Source organism: Pelodiscus sinensis, chromosome 6 (genome assembly GCF_049634645.1).
Source record: "Pelodiscus sinensis isolate JC-2024 chromosome 6, ASM4963464v1, whole genome shotgun sequence".
In the NCBI taxonomy this organism is placed as follows: Eukaryota; Metazoa; Chordata; order Testudines; family Trionychidae; genus Pelodiscus; species Pelodiscus sinensis.
In genome coordinates this window covers 104,495,061-104,509,894 of record NC_134716.1, presented here as the reverse complement: position 1 = coordinate 104,509,894, position 14,834 = coordinate 104,495,061, and the positions used below count along the sequence as shown (strand labels likewise).

Below are 14,834 nucleotides of genomic sequence, written 5' to 3'. Positions count from 1 at the left end.
AGGTATGCTATAATTCAAAAAGAAATCCTGGGCGTCATGCAGGAATTATTGGGTTAGGTTCTAGGGCCTTTATTATGGAGGGGTCAGATAAGCTAATGATGCTGTTTTTTTTTCTAGGGTTAAAATCTGTGAAACTATTAATACAAATGGACTTTTGCCATATTTAAGCAGATGTAACTAAGATTAGACTATGACATCTTGTGCATAATTTTGTTATATATTAAATGAGGTTACACAAAATGCAACATTTTTTCTTAGCTCAAAATGCTGACACATTTGTAAAATCCTATAGGTTCACAAATATTTTCAACTGAACTGCTTCCAATATTTTAAGAAGTAATACACTGAGCCTTTTACTCATTTCTAGCTTTGAATTCTCCAGGCGAACATACTAGCAGTAGACCATACTAGTATGCTCTACTAGCAGTAAACTGTTCTAGTACATTGCTCTGCATAACTTTTCTGTTATGTTCTCCAAAATAGTCCTGCTGTCATAGGATGCAATTGACTTCTTCAGCAAAGCTCACATCATATTTTAGTTCTGACTCACAGCTGAACTACAAAGCATGCACTAAAGTTTAAGCATAAGGCAGGTAAATATTGGGCAGGTTTTATCTGCTTGGGTCCTTAAATTGCTTTGTGTTTTAAAGAAACACACACAAACATGTATTCACCCATCTCAGGATAAACAACTAAATGTTTTGGAAGGCTAAACTTCGAAAGCTCATTGATGACAATAAACAGCTGTTAGGTCAAGTTATCAAAACAATGCTTTTCCCTGGAGTGCTAAGTAGTGAGTAATAAAAATAATAAAGTGGGAGCATTTGTATTTGGAGATTTCTGCATCATTTTCTCTTCTCTTTTAAACCAAGATTATATTGAATGACCGGATGATTGATGTGAAGCAGGATTTCACTTCTGGAGTTAATGTGGAGAACACTATCCATCCCTGTGTGAATTCTCCATGTGCTAATGGGGGCAGCTGCATGCCCAAAAAGGACAGTTATGAATGTGATTGCCCTTTAGGCTTTGATGGGCAGCACTGCCAAAAAGGTAACAATGGTTGCTTTCAATCTGTAAGTATAGAATTCTTCCAAAAATAATAGAGAGACTTAGCACAGAATAGAAATCATAGGGTCTTGCACTTCTTCTGTGTTACTGCACATCCCACATACCCAGGGCATCATCTTTCTGCCATTTCAGGCATGTATGCAGGAATTTCTTTGGGGAGTGTGTGAGCTGTGGGAGGGACTGGTGGCTGCCCTGCCCCCACGGCCCAGCCTTGTCCCTGGCCTCTCTCCTAGGGGAAGAAGGGTGGGGAATCAGCCCCAGGGTTCCTCCAGCTGCAGATCACAGGGGAGGGAGGCTGGAAGTGTGCCGCCTCTGCCTTTCCCAGACTGTCCAGAATTGGCCCCATGGCGAACCAGGAAGGACCATGGGGGGATGCATTCGCACCCTTTGCACCTCCCTGCCCCCTGCATACAGGCCTGCATTTAAGAGCATTATAATTGCTGTCTCAGAACAGATCAGTGATCCAGAGATGGTACCATGGTCTCTGTTCACCCACAGTGGCCAGTGCTGAATGCTTTAGAGGATGCCATAAAACTCCCTAGTTAAGCAGCTCTTAATTAGGGCTGAAGAGAGCATTTCAGCCCTTCTCCTCTAGTTGGTAATTATCTTACACCCTGAATCACAAGGATTGACAGCTTTTGTAATTTTATCCTCCCTAGTGTTAACAAACATTTTGTTTTATTCATATCGAGATCTAATCCTGTTTTTAGCCTTTGATTTCACAGTAAGTACAAATTCTACTACAGCAAAACATTGAAGACCACCAAGGAATTTTTCCTCAAAGAGTTTTGTTCTCTGCTCAAAGAGCCAACATTGTTATTTCAAACAAATAGGCTTGTGACGGAGAGTTCAGATTGCATAAACAGAGACCATGTACTCAGTATTATTCCACTAGATGGGGCTGTTTCCCTTTTGTCAAGTATTATCTTGAGTGACTCAGTAGGAAAATGATTGAACTACACCAGCATGCTACATTAGAAATAATTGCAGGATATTAAAATCTCATTCTTTAGTTAATCTCAAACATGTTTTTTCAAATGAAAAGTAGGTGTTTCAGTTAGTCATGAAGAAAAAAAATAAGCGTTGTCTTCTAAAAATAATAGCACAAATACATTTTATAAAAATTACAGTGCCCTGAACATTGTTTTACAAACATATTTGATAAAATTCAAAATTGTTTTAATCAAATTTCTGTGGTGACATTTTAAGAGCACCTCTTGGATCAAGAGGTGATTATGTAAAAAAGCACCTCATTTGATGAGACTTACATCTGTCAGTTTTTAAGTCACTTTTGAGAATAGGACTAAGGGACCCTGAGTACAAGTCTACACTAGGGGGCAATGTTGACCTCAGATGTGCAATTCCAGCTATTTAGCCAGAATCAATGTACTTTAGATTGAGTTGCTGTGGGGGTCTTCACTGCAAGGGTTTGATGAGAGAAACTCACCCATCAACTCCTCTTATGCTTCTCATTCTGGCAGATTACTGGAGTCAACGAGAGCATAATCAGTGGCTGATTTAGTGGGTTTTTACTAGACCCACTAAATCAACCCTTGGAGATCTATTGCCACAGCACTGATCTCCTGGTAAGTGTAGATCTGCCCTAAGTCACACACCTTTGAACATTTAATCAAGGTACCTTTGAATATTTAATCAAGATGCTATGTGAGTACATAAGACATGTACGTTTATGTCTTAACTGGCTGAGGAATCAATAGTTTTCTGCTGACATTGTTATATCTTTCCTGTAAAAGACATTGTGAGTGATGGTGGTGAATATTAAATTATGAGAAGTACCAAAAAGCTAACTATTCTTTTTTCCTTTGTGTGACATTCAACTTTTTGCTGCAGTCTGTGCATGCCTGATATACTAGTTAAATAGTATTTGATGCAATCAGAGACTTAGTGCACACCCTCTGCAAAGGGATGAATTTAATTTTTTGTGCATTTTAAGTATGTGAGGCTAAATTATTGCCTATGAATAACAGAAAGAGGATGTCCTGGCTTCTAAGAATATTGCTCTCATCACACCACCACTTTCTCTAGAGATACACTGAAAAACGAAGCAGAGAAATCTCAGTGAAGGAACAACCTGTTAAAACAGGGCAGACCATTAAAATTGAGATTTTAATACCATTGAAAAATAAAATCGGTATGTTCTTGTTTTGTCTTATGCTGACTCACTGCAGAGTGTGGGAATTACTGCTTTAACAGTAAGTACTGCAAATATGTAAATATTGCTTTGTCATTGTGTGCACCTGTTCCATCAAGGTTATAGCTGGATTTACACTGCCATCTCCAAGCTAAAAATATCCCCTGAGGTTATGCAGTAATTCTCCCGCACCTCATCATGTTAGTGTTTAAATGTAACATCAGAGAGTGCCATGCCAACGGTGCTAGAGACAGAAGTGAAATCTTTTTTCACTTCCAGAAAAAAAAAAGCGTCAACACCAGCTGACAGAGTATTCTGTGGAACCCTGCACTGCTGCTCTCTTTCCAACCCTGGAGGATCACTTAGGACCCAGAGGGAATTAGAAATTGTAATGCTCCATATTACAGTGCCTACCTTTTAGGGGCTTAGCTACCCAGTGGAGTCCACCACCTCTGCGTTAGGCTGTTAGGTGCCCTGTTCAGTGAATGGCACCTGAGGATGAAAGCCACAAAAGCCAGCATGAAAGGCAGAGAAGCATATAAACTAGCAAATAGGAGCTACTGAAGCAAGTGACATGTCCTAAGCCCCATCCCTCGAAGGGAGTTAGGTGCCTAAAACCAGGCTGGCAGGAAGTGCTTATCTCTGGCTGGGATTCAAAGCCAGGAGCTCCTCTCCTGGAGTCACGTACCTAAGCTGTTCCTTGCCAGTAGGGTGGCAGCGCAAACCCAACTCCACACAAGGCATATCCCTTATAGCCCTTAGTCCCATGGTTAAAGGATGTGGAAAACTCAATTTCCCCCCTCTCCCTGATGAGGAGAAGGGATTTGGATGTGCTTTCTCAACCTCTCAGTATAACCATTTGGCTGTGGAGTCAGTTTCTTTCTTTGGCCCAGTGCACCTTTTATTATTTATTCATGGTGGGACAGCTTCGACAAGAGAGCCGGAGAGAGACACACGCACATCAGAATATCCCAGAATCCAGCAGTCCGGGTGCTGAGGGGTTCTAGGCACCTCCATTGTTAGGTAGCAGTTTAGTAGGGGGGTTGGATCCCTGTGATGCCTAAATTTGGGACTTAAATGTGTAACTCTCATTTTAGATGCCTTAGTCTTGCTGTGTAGTTTAGTGCTCACCGTGTGCATTTAGTCAGGGCCCTCTCTGCCAAGACTGTTATAAAGGGTTTCAGTTAGGGAAGGTGTTTGGACACTTGCTCCCTGGGAAACCATTTGGATGGTGACACTTTTTGGTTACTAACCTAGATAGGCTTCAGTATGAAATGGCTTTAAAGCCAACGGTTAGTACCTTGAAAATCCAATCTCTCTCTCTCTGTTACTTGCCTATAAACTCATGTGTCATCGTTCTGTTCCCATGCCTGCTAACAGCCTCCAAGTTGTATATGAGTCGTCATTCATGGCCCTTCTTGAATGGCATAGTGCTGTCTAGCAACTGAGCCTGACGGACTGTTTATTACTATAACATCTGTACAGGGCGAGGGTGTAACAAGATGTCACGGAAAAAATAAGTGGCTTTAGCTCAGTCAGATTCAATAGCAAAGGAAGTACATACCAGAGACTTGGCTCTAAGAAAGACAAAGGGCTAGATTGTATCTCTTTGGGTAGATGTCGACACTGCAATTAGACACCCACTGCTGGCTCATGCCAGCTGACTCAGGCTCATGGGGCAGTTTAATTGCAGTGGAGACATTTGGGATCGGGCTGCAGCCAAGCTCTGGGCTCCTCCCAGCTTGTAGAGTCATACAACCCAGACCCCAGCCGTGCAATCAAACAGCCCTCTAGTCTGAGCCCCAGGAGCCCAAGTCAAATGGCACAGGCCAGCCACGGATTTTTAACTTCGGTGTAGACAGAACCATAGGGCGGCATTGCTGTGAGTAGGGAAATCCAAGCGCTCAAGTGTGCACCAGCAAGAGCAATACATGGGGCACTAATGGTGCCCCCGCAGTACTCTCTGGATGCAAGGCCTCTGCCATCCCTGTTTTGTGTGCAATAGGAGGAGAGTCCTAGCACTGTCTTGCACTGTCTGGCCTGCAGCTGTTTCCATCCCTGTGGTGAATGCCTGGGCCAATGATAATACCATGTCTTTTAGAACCTGAGAAGGATTTCAGTCTTTCAGTAGCATTGCACAACACAGGGTTTCCCCTTCAGACATACTGTACAGTTTTCCTAATTTCATTACAGATAAAAAAGCCATTTGTTACCTTCTGAATTCCCACTTTACTGTGGCATTCATACCGAAACTCCCAATGGCTTCAGAGTGCACAAAATATGCCAACTTTGCATTAACAGGAGTGCCTAAAAGCTCCAGCCAACGCTATGCTCCCCCCACCTTGTGCTCAGCACTGTACAAACACACATGGGAGACAATCCCTATGTTGAGAAACTTTGTTATTTAGTCAGGGCAGACAAGTTGTTGGAGAAGGGGCTATAACATTCAAACCAGAAGATTGAAAATTGGGCACAGAGGGAGTAAGGCCCTAATCCTGTAAAGATTCATGGCCATGCATAATTTTAAATGTTTTAGGCTCTAAAGGCCTTGTTGATGATCACATAGGAAGTCTATGGCAGAGCTGGGAATTTAATCCGGATCTTCTGTCTTCCAAGATAATGATTTAACTACAGACTTCCACCTGAATAGCACGCATTTTAATGTTGATGTGCTATAGAAACGAGGGGGGAGGATTATCATGCTGTAGTTTTTACAGCCATCTAAAAGTTATTTAAATTAATAATATTTTCAATGTTAAAAAATAGTGCGTTTCCTGCAGTGATATACAAGAATTGAGGTAGTTACTCATTCTGCCAAACTCTTTCCATACATATCCTTTGGATGCAGCATAGCACGTCCAGCAAATCATTTGAAACGTTCATTAAAACCTGCTGGAGAAGGAGGTGCAAATACTAAGGCGCACACAGATGAAATGAAATTCTCTGGTTTAGGAATCCCTAAGGATACGATCAAGTGTGATGCACAGTAGCAGATTGCAGGACATTCACACAAAAGCTCTGCCCACAGGGGCGCCTTGCAATACTCCTCTTCCCTCTGCATGCTGAATGAACAACCTCAGTCACTGTTTTTTACTGGCTTGCTTGAGTATGAGTATTTTGTCCAGAATATCACAAAACAGAACAAAACAAACACCCTCTTTTCACCAAACAAGGGAAAATGACTAGTCCAAAGCAATAGCCATGAGTTGTTCACCTTCCCTTATTTATGGACCACTACAATAATCACAGCCTAGAAAGAAATCTCAGGCTAGAAATGTAGCTAGTGAAAACAAGGGATGTTAACGTGCAGTAGACTATGCGATTAACCGATAAGACTGGGCTTATTGGTTAATCTTATTGACTAATCCTCCCCTCCCTCCCCAAGTGCTGCCTCTCTATTAGAGGCAGCAGGGGGTGGAGGGGAGCAGGAACCAGGACCTGTGAGGAATTAGCTTTGAGCCCGGGGGGGAGGGGGAGAACAGGCAAGCACCAGTGCTAAGAAAACAGTTCCCCCAGCATCAGCTCTGTGGTGCTGCTCCCCCGTCTCTCTCCCCCCCCCCATGCCTCTGCAGTGCAGGATGGGATGGGGGGGGGTAGGGGAGGCTGCTGCAAAGCAATATCTGTCTGCAGCAGCCTAGGCTTGCTGCAGACAAAGGCTGGTCCACAGCAGCAGCCCCTGTCCACGGAGGGTCTGAGAGCCCCATGGACAGTGGCTGCTACCATGGACTAGCCTCTGTCTGTGAGTGGCTTGGAACACTCCCCCCCCCACACACACACACATACCCCCTCCCATGGACAGGGGCTGCTGTTGCTGATCAGCTTCTGTGCGTGGAGCTCAGACCCCTTATGCAGAGGCAGCAGTGTGAGGTGGCAGGGGGCTCCCCGGGAGTGGGGCCAGGAGCGCACTGGCTGCCAGCCCTGCCCCCAGGGACTACTGAATAGGCAAGTAACCGCTAATATTTCATGTGGCTACACGACTATTCAGTTACCCGATAGCTAACATTCCTAGTGAAAACTGAGTGGAAAAGCACGTCTCACTCTTACAGGAGCAGCTGTGAGTTAGAAACAATGTCAGTCAATGGCTCTTTTGGTTCTTAGGCGGGCTAGGGCTGGCTTAAACTGCTCCCAGGACCCTGAAGCCTCTTATGACTTGAAAGAGAGTGGGGGAGGGGGATAGAGCTAGTCTGGAAACCATGTCCTTGGCCTCTGTTTGTCAGAGGCTGGCAAGAGATGGCAGGAGACAAATCGCTTGATCATTGTCTTTGGTCAACCCTCTCTGGGGGACCTGGTGCTGGCCACTGTCGGTAGACAGGATACTGGGCTAGAAGGACCTTTGGTCTGACCCAGTACGGCCGTTCTTATGTTCTTATGAACCAGCTTCTCTGTACTTTCAATGAGGCAAGGTTAATTTGAGTTGAGTTTCCGGCCTACTGCCCTGAGCAAAGGCTGCTGCTTACAATGCCTGCCAGAGCAGTTGGACCCACACTCTCAACAGCAGCCACATGCTCTTTCCCTGCTGTTGTTTGTCCTGGGACTTGCCAAGGAAGCGTAAGTGTCAACTCCGGTGTTGCTCTGGGAAAAACAGTAATAGGATGCTCAGCACCCACCAACAGACCCGTGGCTCAGCGATCCCCCCACACCTTGAAATATTTTCTAAGTGTAGACATGGCCTGGCACATCTCCCAGCTGGGCAAAATCAGACTGGAGGGTGGCCAGAGGGACAGGAAAAAACAGGCCTCTACAGGAAGAGGTTGGAAGGAGAAAAGTGGGCACTCTTCTGCTGCCCCTCCACTCCCTCAGAGCCTAGAGCCCTCAGTAATAGTGTGTGGGCCAGAGACCATTTACAATACATGCTCTGTTGAGGACACTTGATTTGGGAATGCAATTTATTTCCTTCCTGAGTGTGGGGAAGGGAGGGGGGAAGGCATAGTGAGCCACAAATGTCTGCTGAATGAGCATCAGGGCTCAGAAAGAGGGAGGAGGAGAAGGCTGTAAACACTGACTACTTAAAAAAAAAAAGACGTCAGGAGCGTTTTACCCCCTACGGTCTCTCTTTCAGCTAGGAACTACTTTCCGTTGCAAGAAGATAAATTGAATATGAAAAGAAAGTCATAAGTAGTCAGAAAGGGGTGGCAGGAGTGAGGGCATGGATAAGCATTAGAGGCCTGTCTTGACTGTTTTCCACAGCCTTGGATACAAAACAGCTCTATTATTTTGCACAGCAGTGTATCCAGGCTGCCAGGCTTGGCTTAGTGTCAGTGAATAGTGGCTGTCCGTGGAGTAAAGAAGCTGAATCAGTTCACTGTATTTTCCTGCCAACTTGCTGATAATTCTCCTTCATTTCTCCAGCTGTTACAGAAGCCATTGAAATTCCACAGTTTATTGGCCGTAGTTACCTCACATATGATAACCCGGATATCCTCAAAAGGTAATTAATTCACTGACCCTGATCCTAAATGAGTGTGCTTGTCTTTTACCATTGAACTGTAAAAGCTGTTGTGTAAGTATCAGTTAGTCCTGCTAAGCCACATTGTGGCATCTGAGTGCCTCTCAGAATTTCATGAGATTATCCCCTTAATACCTCCACGAGGTAGCGAAGCACTGTCTCCCTGGTCTACAGATCAGGACCTGTGAGCCAGACTTAAGCACCTAACTGCTCCTTTAGGTACCTAAATCTCAAAATCAGGTCCAAATGGGAGTCACAAAGCCCTTGCTAAGTTGTCTCTGAATCACATAGTACCAAAACTTGCTAAGCATCAAAGTTTTTGCAATTAAAATTCCCTAGGTTCCTATTTCTGCTTGGCTGTGTCTAGACTGGCCATTTTTTCTGGAAAATCAGCCACTTTCCTGGAAAAACTTGCCAGCTGTCTACACTGGCTGCTTGAATTTCCTCAAAAGCACTGACTTCCTACTGTAAGAAATCAGTGCTTCCTGCGGAAATACTATTTTGCACCCGTTCAGGCAAAAGTCCCTTTTGCGCAACAGGGCCAGTGTAGACAGCTCAGATTTGTTTTCCGCAGAAAAGCCCCGATCGCAAAAATGGCGATCGGGGATTTTTTGTGGAAAAGCGCGTCTAGATTGGCATGGACGCTTTACCACAAAAAGTGCTTTTGCGGAAAAGCGTCAGTGCCAATCTAGACGCTCTGTTCCAAAAATGCTTTTAACGGAAAACTTTTCCGTTAAAAGCATTTCCGGAAAATCATGCCAATCTAGACGCAGCCCTTCTGAATATGCCCCCTGCCAGGCATCTAAGCTCCAGAGCAGTACCTGGAGCAGGAAACAATGCTCAACTTGCTTTCTGGAGTAAGTATGCTCAGAGCTTGCCTGCCTACCAAATCAGGCCTGCAAAAGCAAAATAAATTTGAAATCTCTAGGACAGTGTTTCTCAAACTGGGGCTCTGTGAGACATCTCCAGGATGCAATCAGTGGATCAGTGGCGCTGGGGCGCCGCATACATTTTTATGCATGTAAAGGGCTCCGGAACTCAAAAAGTTTGAGAACCGCTGCTCTAGGATATGCCCTCACCAAGGAAAGTCACTGTATAATCTCTTCCTATTACCCTGCCCTCCCTCCATTGTTTGTAATCATTCCTCACCTCATTCGTGTACATGGGGCCTGGCCCCATCAACACTTGATAGTGGCACTGACACTGAAGGGGATAGGTGCACAACCAGCATTTTCTTAAGGTGGGGGCCCAGTATGATTTCACTCAGCCCACTCGTCTTCTTCAGAGCAGCAGAGTTGGGAGTGAAAGCATAAGGAGATAGCGGCACGGGGTTCTGGTATGTAGGGTGCCCCAGCCAGGAACCCCAGGAGAAGCAGCCACTCTTGCTCCAGGACAGCATCAATTGGTCTCATCTGGGCCAGTCCTGGGAGATGCAATTATACCTCTCAGCATCCCACATGACCAGAATTATGTACAAGAGGGGTGTGTGGTGGGGAGGCTCTCTCTTCCTGGAGCTCTGGCCCAGGGTGCAATTTCAGGTGGATTAGTGAATGAAATTTATGATTTTTTTTTTGGATGTTAAAATGAAAGAATCAGTCTGTTTCAGAAACAATTGTGTTTATTTCCTGCGGGCATGTCTACACTAGGAAGTTATTTCAGAATAACTGATTTGAAAATAATAACTCCTGAAATAACTACTTAGAAATAGCGTGTCCACACTACAGGGAAACCTCAACATTTATCGGAGGCGGGCTCCCTTCATGTGGACACACTCCTGCGATGTAGAGCCCAGGCAGCACTGGGGAGTAATTACTCTGAGTGACTCTGGGCATAGTTATTTCGAAATAGTTATAGACCACTGGGGCTTTAGAGGCACCATCAGCCGTCAGCCCAATCTGACACCCTAGACATGAAGGGGCAGACAGGTGGAGGCAATGCCTCCCCCGCTCAAGAGCAGCTGTTTCATGGCCCTTGCATGCAACAAGGGCTACAAGGAAGGGATTATCTGGGGGGCTTCCATGCCCAATCCACAGATCACCTGGGTCAGTGCTTCTGGACAAAGGCAGCCAAGTGCATGTGGGAGAGGTGTCAACAAGAGGCACTGCTCCTCCCACCCCCAAGCTGCAGTGACTGATACAGACCAGTCATGGCTGTCCTGTGCAGGCTTGGCTCTATGAGGTATCCCGGTGATGGTGGTTGGAGCACCACTTGGTGCACCAGCTGCAGCCCATCTTCCGTGCTCAGGTATGCTCCCTGGGATCAGGGGCAAGCAGACAGCTGCCCCCTGGCTATACCTACATAGCCCCTGGGTCCATCCCTGGCTCCTTGCTTCCCAGAATCTTTGAAAGACCAGGGTTGGCTGGGATTGGGGTGGGGGGAATTTACACCCAGTGGGATGGGATGACTTGCCGCAGCAGGCACTTCCTGATAATGCTTATGGGCCTGTAGGCCACATTCTCTGGTGCTGAGCCCATTTATTAAGAGCCAAATAACAAAGTAGCAGACATTAGCAGTCACCCTTCACTGTACCCTCAGCCCTTGGGCTATGCTAAATTGCATGACTATGATAGCTCCTGCCAGTGCACCTCATAGAACCAACAATTCCAACATCGCAGCAGCATTCCCAGGAATTTTGCTCTGAGAAGAGGCTGTTTAATTATGATCAGCGTAAAATATGTTTTACAGTATCAAATCATGCCTTACTGAGGGCTAGAGTGCCCCACCAATAGGTCCCTAAAGAGCCTTGTATTGAAGGGTACAGTGATAACGTTCAAAGGGGAAAAAATCTAATAACTTTTCTATGTGATTTTTTTCCTCCTAATTAAACAGAGTCTCAGGATCACGGTCAAATGTGTTCATGAGGTTTAAGACTACCCTGAAGGATGGTCTGCTGATGTGGAGGGGAGACAGCCCCATGCGTCCCAACAGTGATTTCATTTCTTTAGGACTTCAAGAAGGAGCATTAGTATTCAGGTAATTGGTAACTGGTTTAATTATTTTCATAGTGTGCACAAATCACCATGCTATACAATAATGTTATTACCCTTCAGCATGGAGCAAGGACCCCTGGGATTATAACTTCATGGTCTTGTGCATTGACCATGTATGTTTGGTCCCTTGGGCTCGTGCCTGGGTATTTGAAATGTACCCTGCTACTTGATTTTACATTTTTCCCCTGAGTCAAGCAGCAGATTTTGTTCAACTTGAAATAATCTTACTGCCCAAATCCAAAATATAAAACTATGAAGTATCTGACAACACAGCAAAAGTCAAGTGCTCTCATGGGATTTTTTTTATCTTATTGTAGGTGTTCAGACAGCTCTTCTGTGGCTTTCCCCAGAGTGCCTTGGTGGGATATTTATTGGTGAAATGTGTCTTTCTGTATTATAATTTATTTTCAAATTAAGGCAAACACTAAACTGGAAGAGGTCACCTGTAAATATTATTATAGCTGTTCACATTTGTGAACAATGAAAGAGCTTTAAAAAAACATGAACATCTAAACTATATTATCAACATTTTGGTTTTATCTGTTTGTGGCTGAATCTTACAGATACAAATAGTGTTTCACATTCCAAAGCTTATCTTGTAATAGTTGCTACAAAGGCATTTTCCTGTGGTTTCCTGTGGTTAACCTTGCAAAAATCTGAGCTGTCTCAGTGTACACAAAACAGGGAACTGAAACAGTAGATGAAACAGTTCAGGGGTTTCGTTGCTATCATTAGGACAGCCGCTGCTTCCAAATAATTACATATTCTTTGAAGCAGGGACTGAACAAAGAGGAGATAGGGAATGCAACCCACCATAGACTGTGCAGTAGTCTGTTTTATGCTTTGTAGTTGTAGCCATGTTGTCCTCAGGATATTAGAGATAAGGTGTGTGAGGCTGTATCTTTTATCGGTTCACATTCTGTTGGTAAGAACACATGTCTCTCTCACCAATAGAAATGTGTCCAATAAAAGAATCCTCACACACCTTATCTCTCCAACAGCCTGCTGGCTAGGACACTCACCTGGGATGTGGAAGACCTAGTTCTGTGCTCCATAGCAGGCATGCGGTATTACTATACCAGCAGAAAAAACTCCTTGTCTATGTCTACACTCGCGGCTTCTTGTGCGAGTAATATGCAAATGAGGCTAAGCGTGGAATATTGCCGTGCCTCATTTGCATACCTAATGAGCCACCATTTTTTTCAGAAGAGGCTCTTGCGCAAGGAGGAGCGTCTACACTTCCCCTTCTTGCACAAGAAAAACCCTCTTGCGCAATGCCGTTCTTCCTGAAAAATAATAGCTGTAACGGCATTGCGCAAGAGGGTTTTTCTTGCACAAGAGGGGACAATGTAGATGCTCCTTCTTGCGCAAGAGCCTCTTCTGAAAAAAATGGTGGCTCATTAGGTATGCAAATGAGGCTCAGCAATATTCCACGCTTAGCCTCATTTGCATATTACTCGCACAAGAAGCCGCGAGTGTAGACATAGCCCTTCTGTCTACAGACCTCTGTCAGTATAGCTGTGAGGACAGAGTCTGCATATTGTAGACATGTGGTTCTCAAACTGTGGGTTGAGATGAGACCCCATTTTGGCAGGGTTGCCAGGGCTTGCTGGGGCTTGGCAGGGTGGGGGAGTGGTAGGGCTTAGGTTACAGGTCCTCTGCCTGAGACTGAAGCCTTTGGGCTTCAGTTTTTGCTCCCCTACACAGGGCAGTGGGGCTTGGGCTTTGTTCCCCCGACCCATCCTGAACCATAGGACGTGAGGGGGCTCAGGTTTCAGTTCCCCCTTCTGGCATATGCACTGCAATGAAGTTTGACAGTCCTAGCTGTAGATGAACCCAGGGACAGTGACATTGAAATGGGGGAGTTCTTTGCCCTGTGCTCCGAGCACAGGGCCACACCTCTCACTGACATCCTAAGGTATTGTTCTCCCCTAAATACAAATGATTCCTGTGTGTGTTTCAGATTGTTTCAGTCATGCCTATAATACGTGACCCTAACAAGCTATTCCTGAGCTGTTTAGTCATACAGGAGCTCCCGCTGTTGTTGCTGGTCTCACTTGCTGGCCTAGCAGTGCTGTGGAAACAGCACCCTCTAGCCCTTGGAGAGTAAAGAAGTGTCATATGGTACCCTGCACTTTCCCTCCATCCAAGAAAAGTGCAGCATTGGTACCTTCAAAGGGAGACCCAGCCCTCCCCCGTGGATCGTGCTGCACAGTGGAGCTGAGATGGTCAAATCAAAGCTGTGGGTGAGGCTCCCTGGACAATATGTTAGGGATTCAGGGTCCTATAATGGCAGTAAATAATGTCTACTTGTTTTTAACATTGTAGCTACAATCTGGGCAGTGGTCTTGCTTCCATTATGGTGAATGGCTCTTTCAACGATGGCAGGTGGCACAGAGTAAAGGCAGTTCGGTAAGTCCAGCTTCATATTAACAATAAAGCCTCACTTATCTAGAAGCCATGTTGGAGATTGCATCAGAGAGGTGACCAGCTAAGAAACTTAGAACAGAAGAAAATGGTAAGATCCAGCTCTTCAAAGCCTAGCCGCCCCACTGCCACTTCAAGAGGTTAAATGTCTGAGTCAGAAGGGCCTGGTGAAATACAGGCTAGAATAGTTAAGACACTGGCTGAAGAGCTCTCTCTTGGAGAACTCATGGAGCATGGGAGAGATACCAAAGGCTGAAAAAGGCCAGGGTGGTGGGTATAATAGGCCAGGGGAGGCACTGCCTCCCTTGGCACTTGCCACTGGCTACCCAGTGGCACATTTGGCGGGGGAAAGTTTTTCTTGTATTATGCCCCAGGCAGGCTCTGGGGTAACTGAGGTGGCAGTATGCACCCTTCAGATTCCTGGGTTCATTAGTAAGCTCCCTGGACTCCAGAGAGAAGCTGAGTAGTGGTCACTACCTCTTCAGATGCTTCAGCATGTGCACGGGGCATATGACAAGCTCAGGTTCTTCTTTGGGAAGAGATGCTGTCACACTGTGGCTTTTGCTGGGCGGCTTGGGATCTCAGGAGGGAAGGTGCAGCTGCATCTGGTCTGGGGTTCCTGTGGGTAGATGGAGGCTGGAGGGACTAATCTCTGGACAAAGGGGGTGGGCCTGGGGCTTCTTCAAGAAGGTCTGGATTGGGGCTCCAAGCTTAGGCCAACCCAGGGGGGCAGAGGGTCTCGGGGCTG

At 45.5% G+C, this 14,834-nt stretch overlaps 1 protein-coding gene across 1 annotated transcript in view; it reads left to right on the top strand.

Annotated features, from left to right (window-relative positions):
• EGFLAM (EGF like, fibronectin type III and laminin G domains) overlaps positions 1–14,834 on the top strand; it is a 127,897-nt gene that overhangs the window by 107,688 nt on the left and 5,375 nt on the right. The window contains exons 18-21 of the mRNA XM_006139475.3: positions 873–1,053; positions 8,573–8,651; positions 11,499–11,642; positions 13,988–14,071. Of these exons, the coding sequence (XP_006139537.2) occupies positions 873–1,053; positions 8,573–8,651; positions 11,499–11,642; positions 13,988–14,071 (488 nt within the window). The remainder of the gene's footprint in view (positions 1–872; positions 1,054–8,572; positions 8,652–11,498; positions 11,643–13,987; positions 14,072–14,834) is intronic.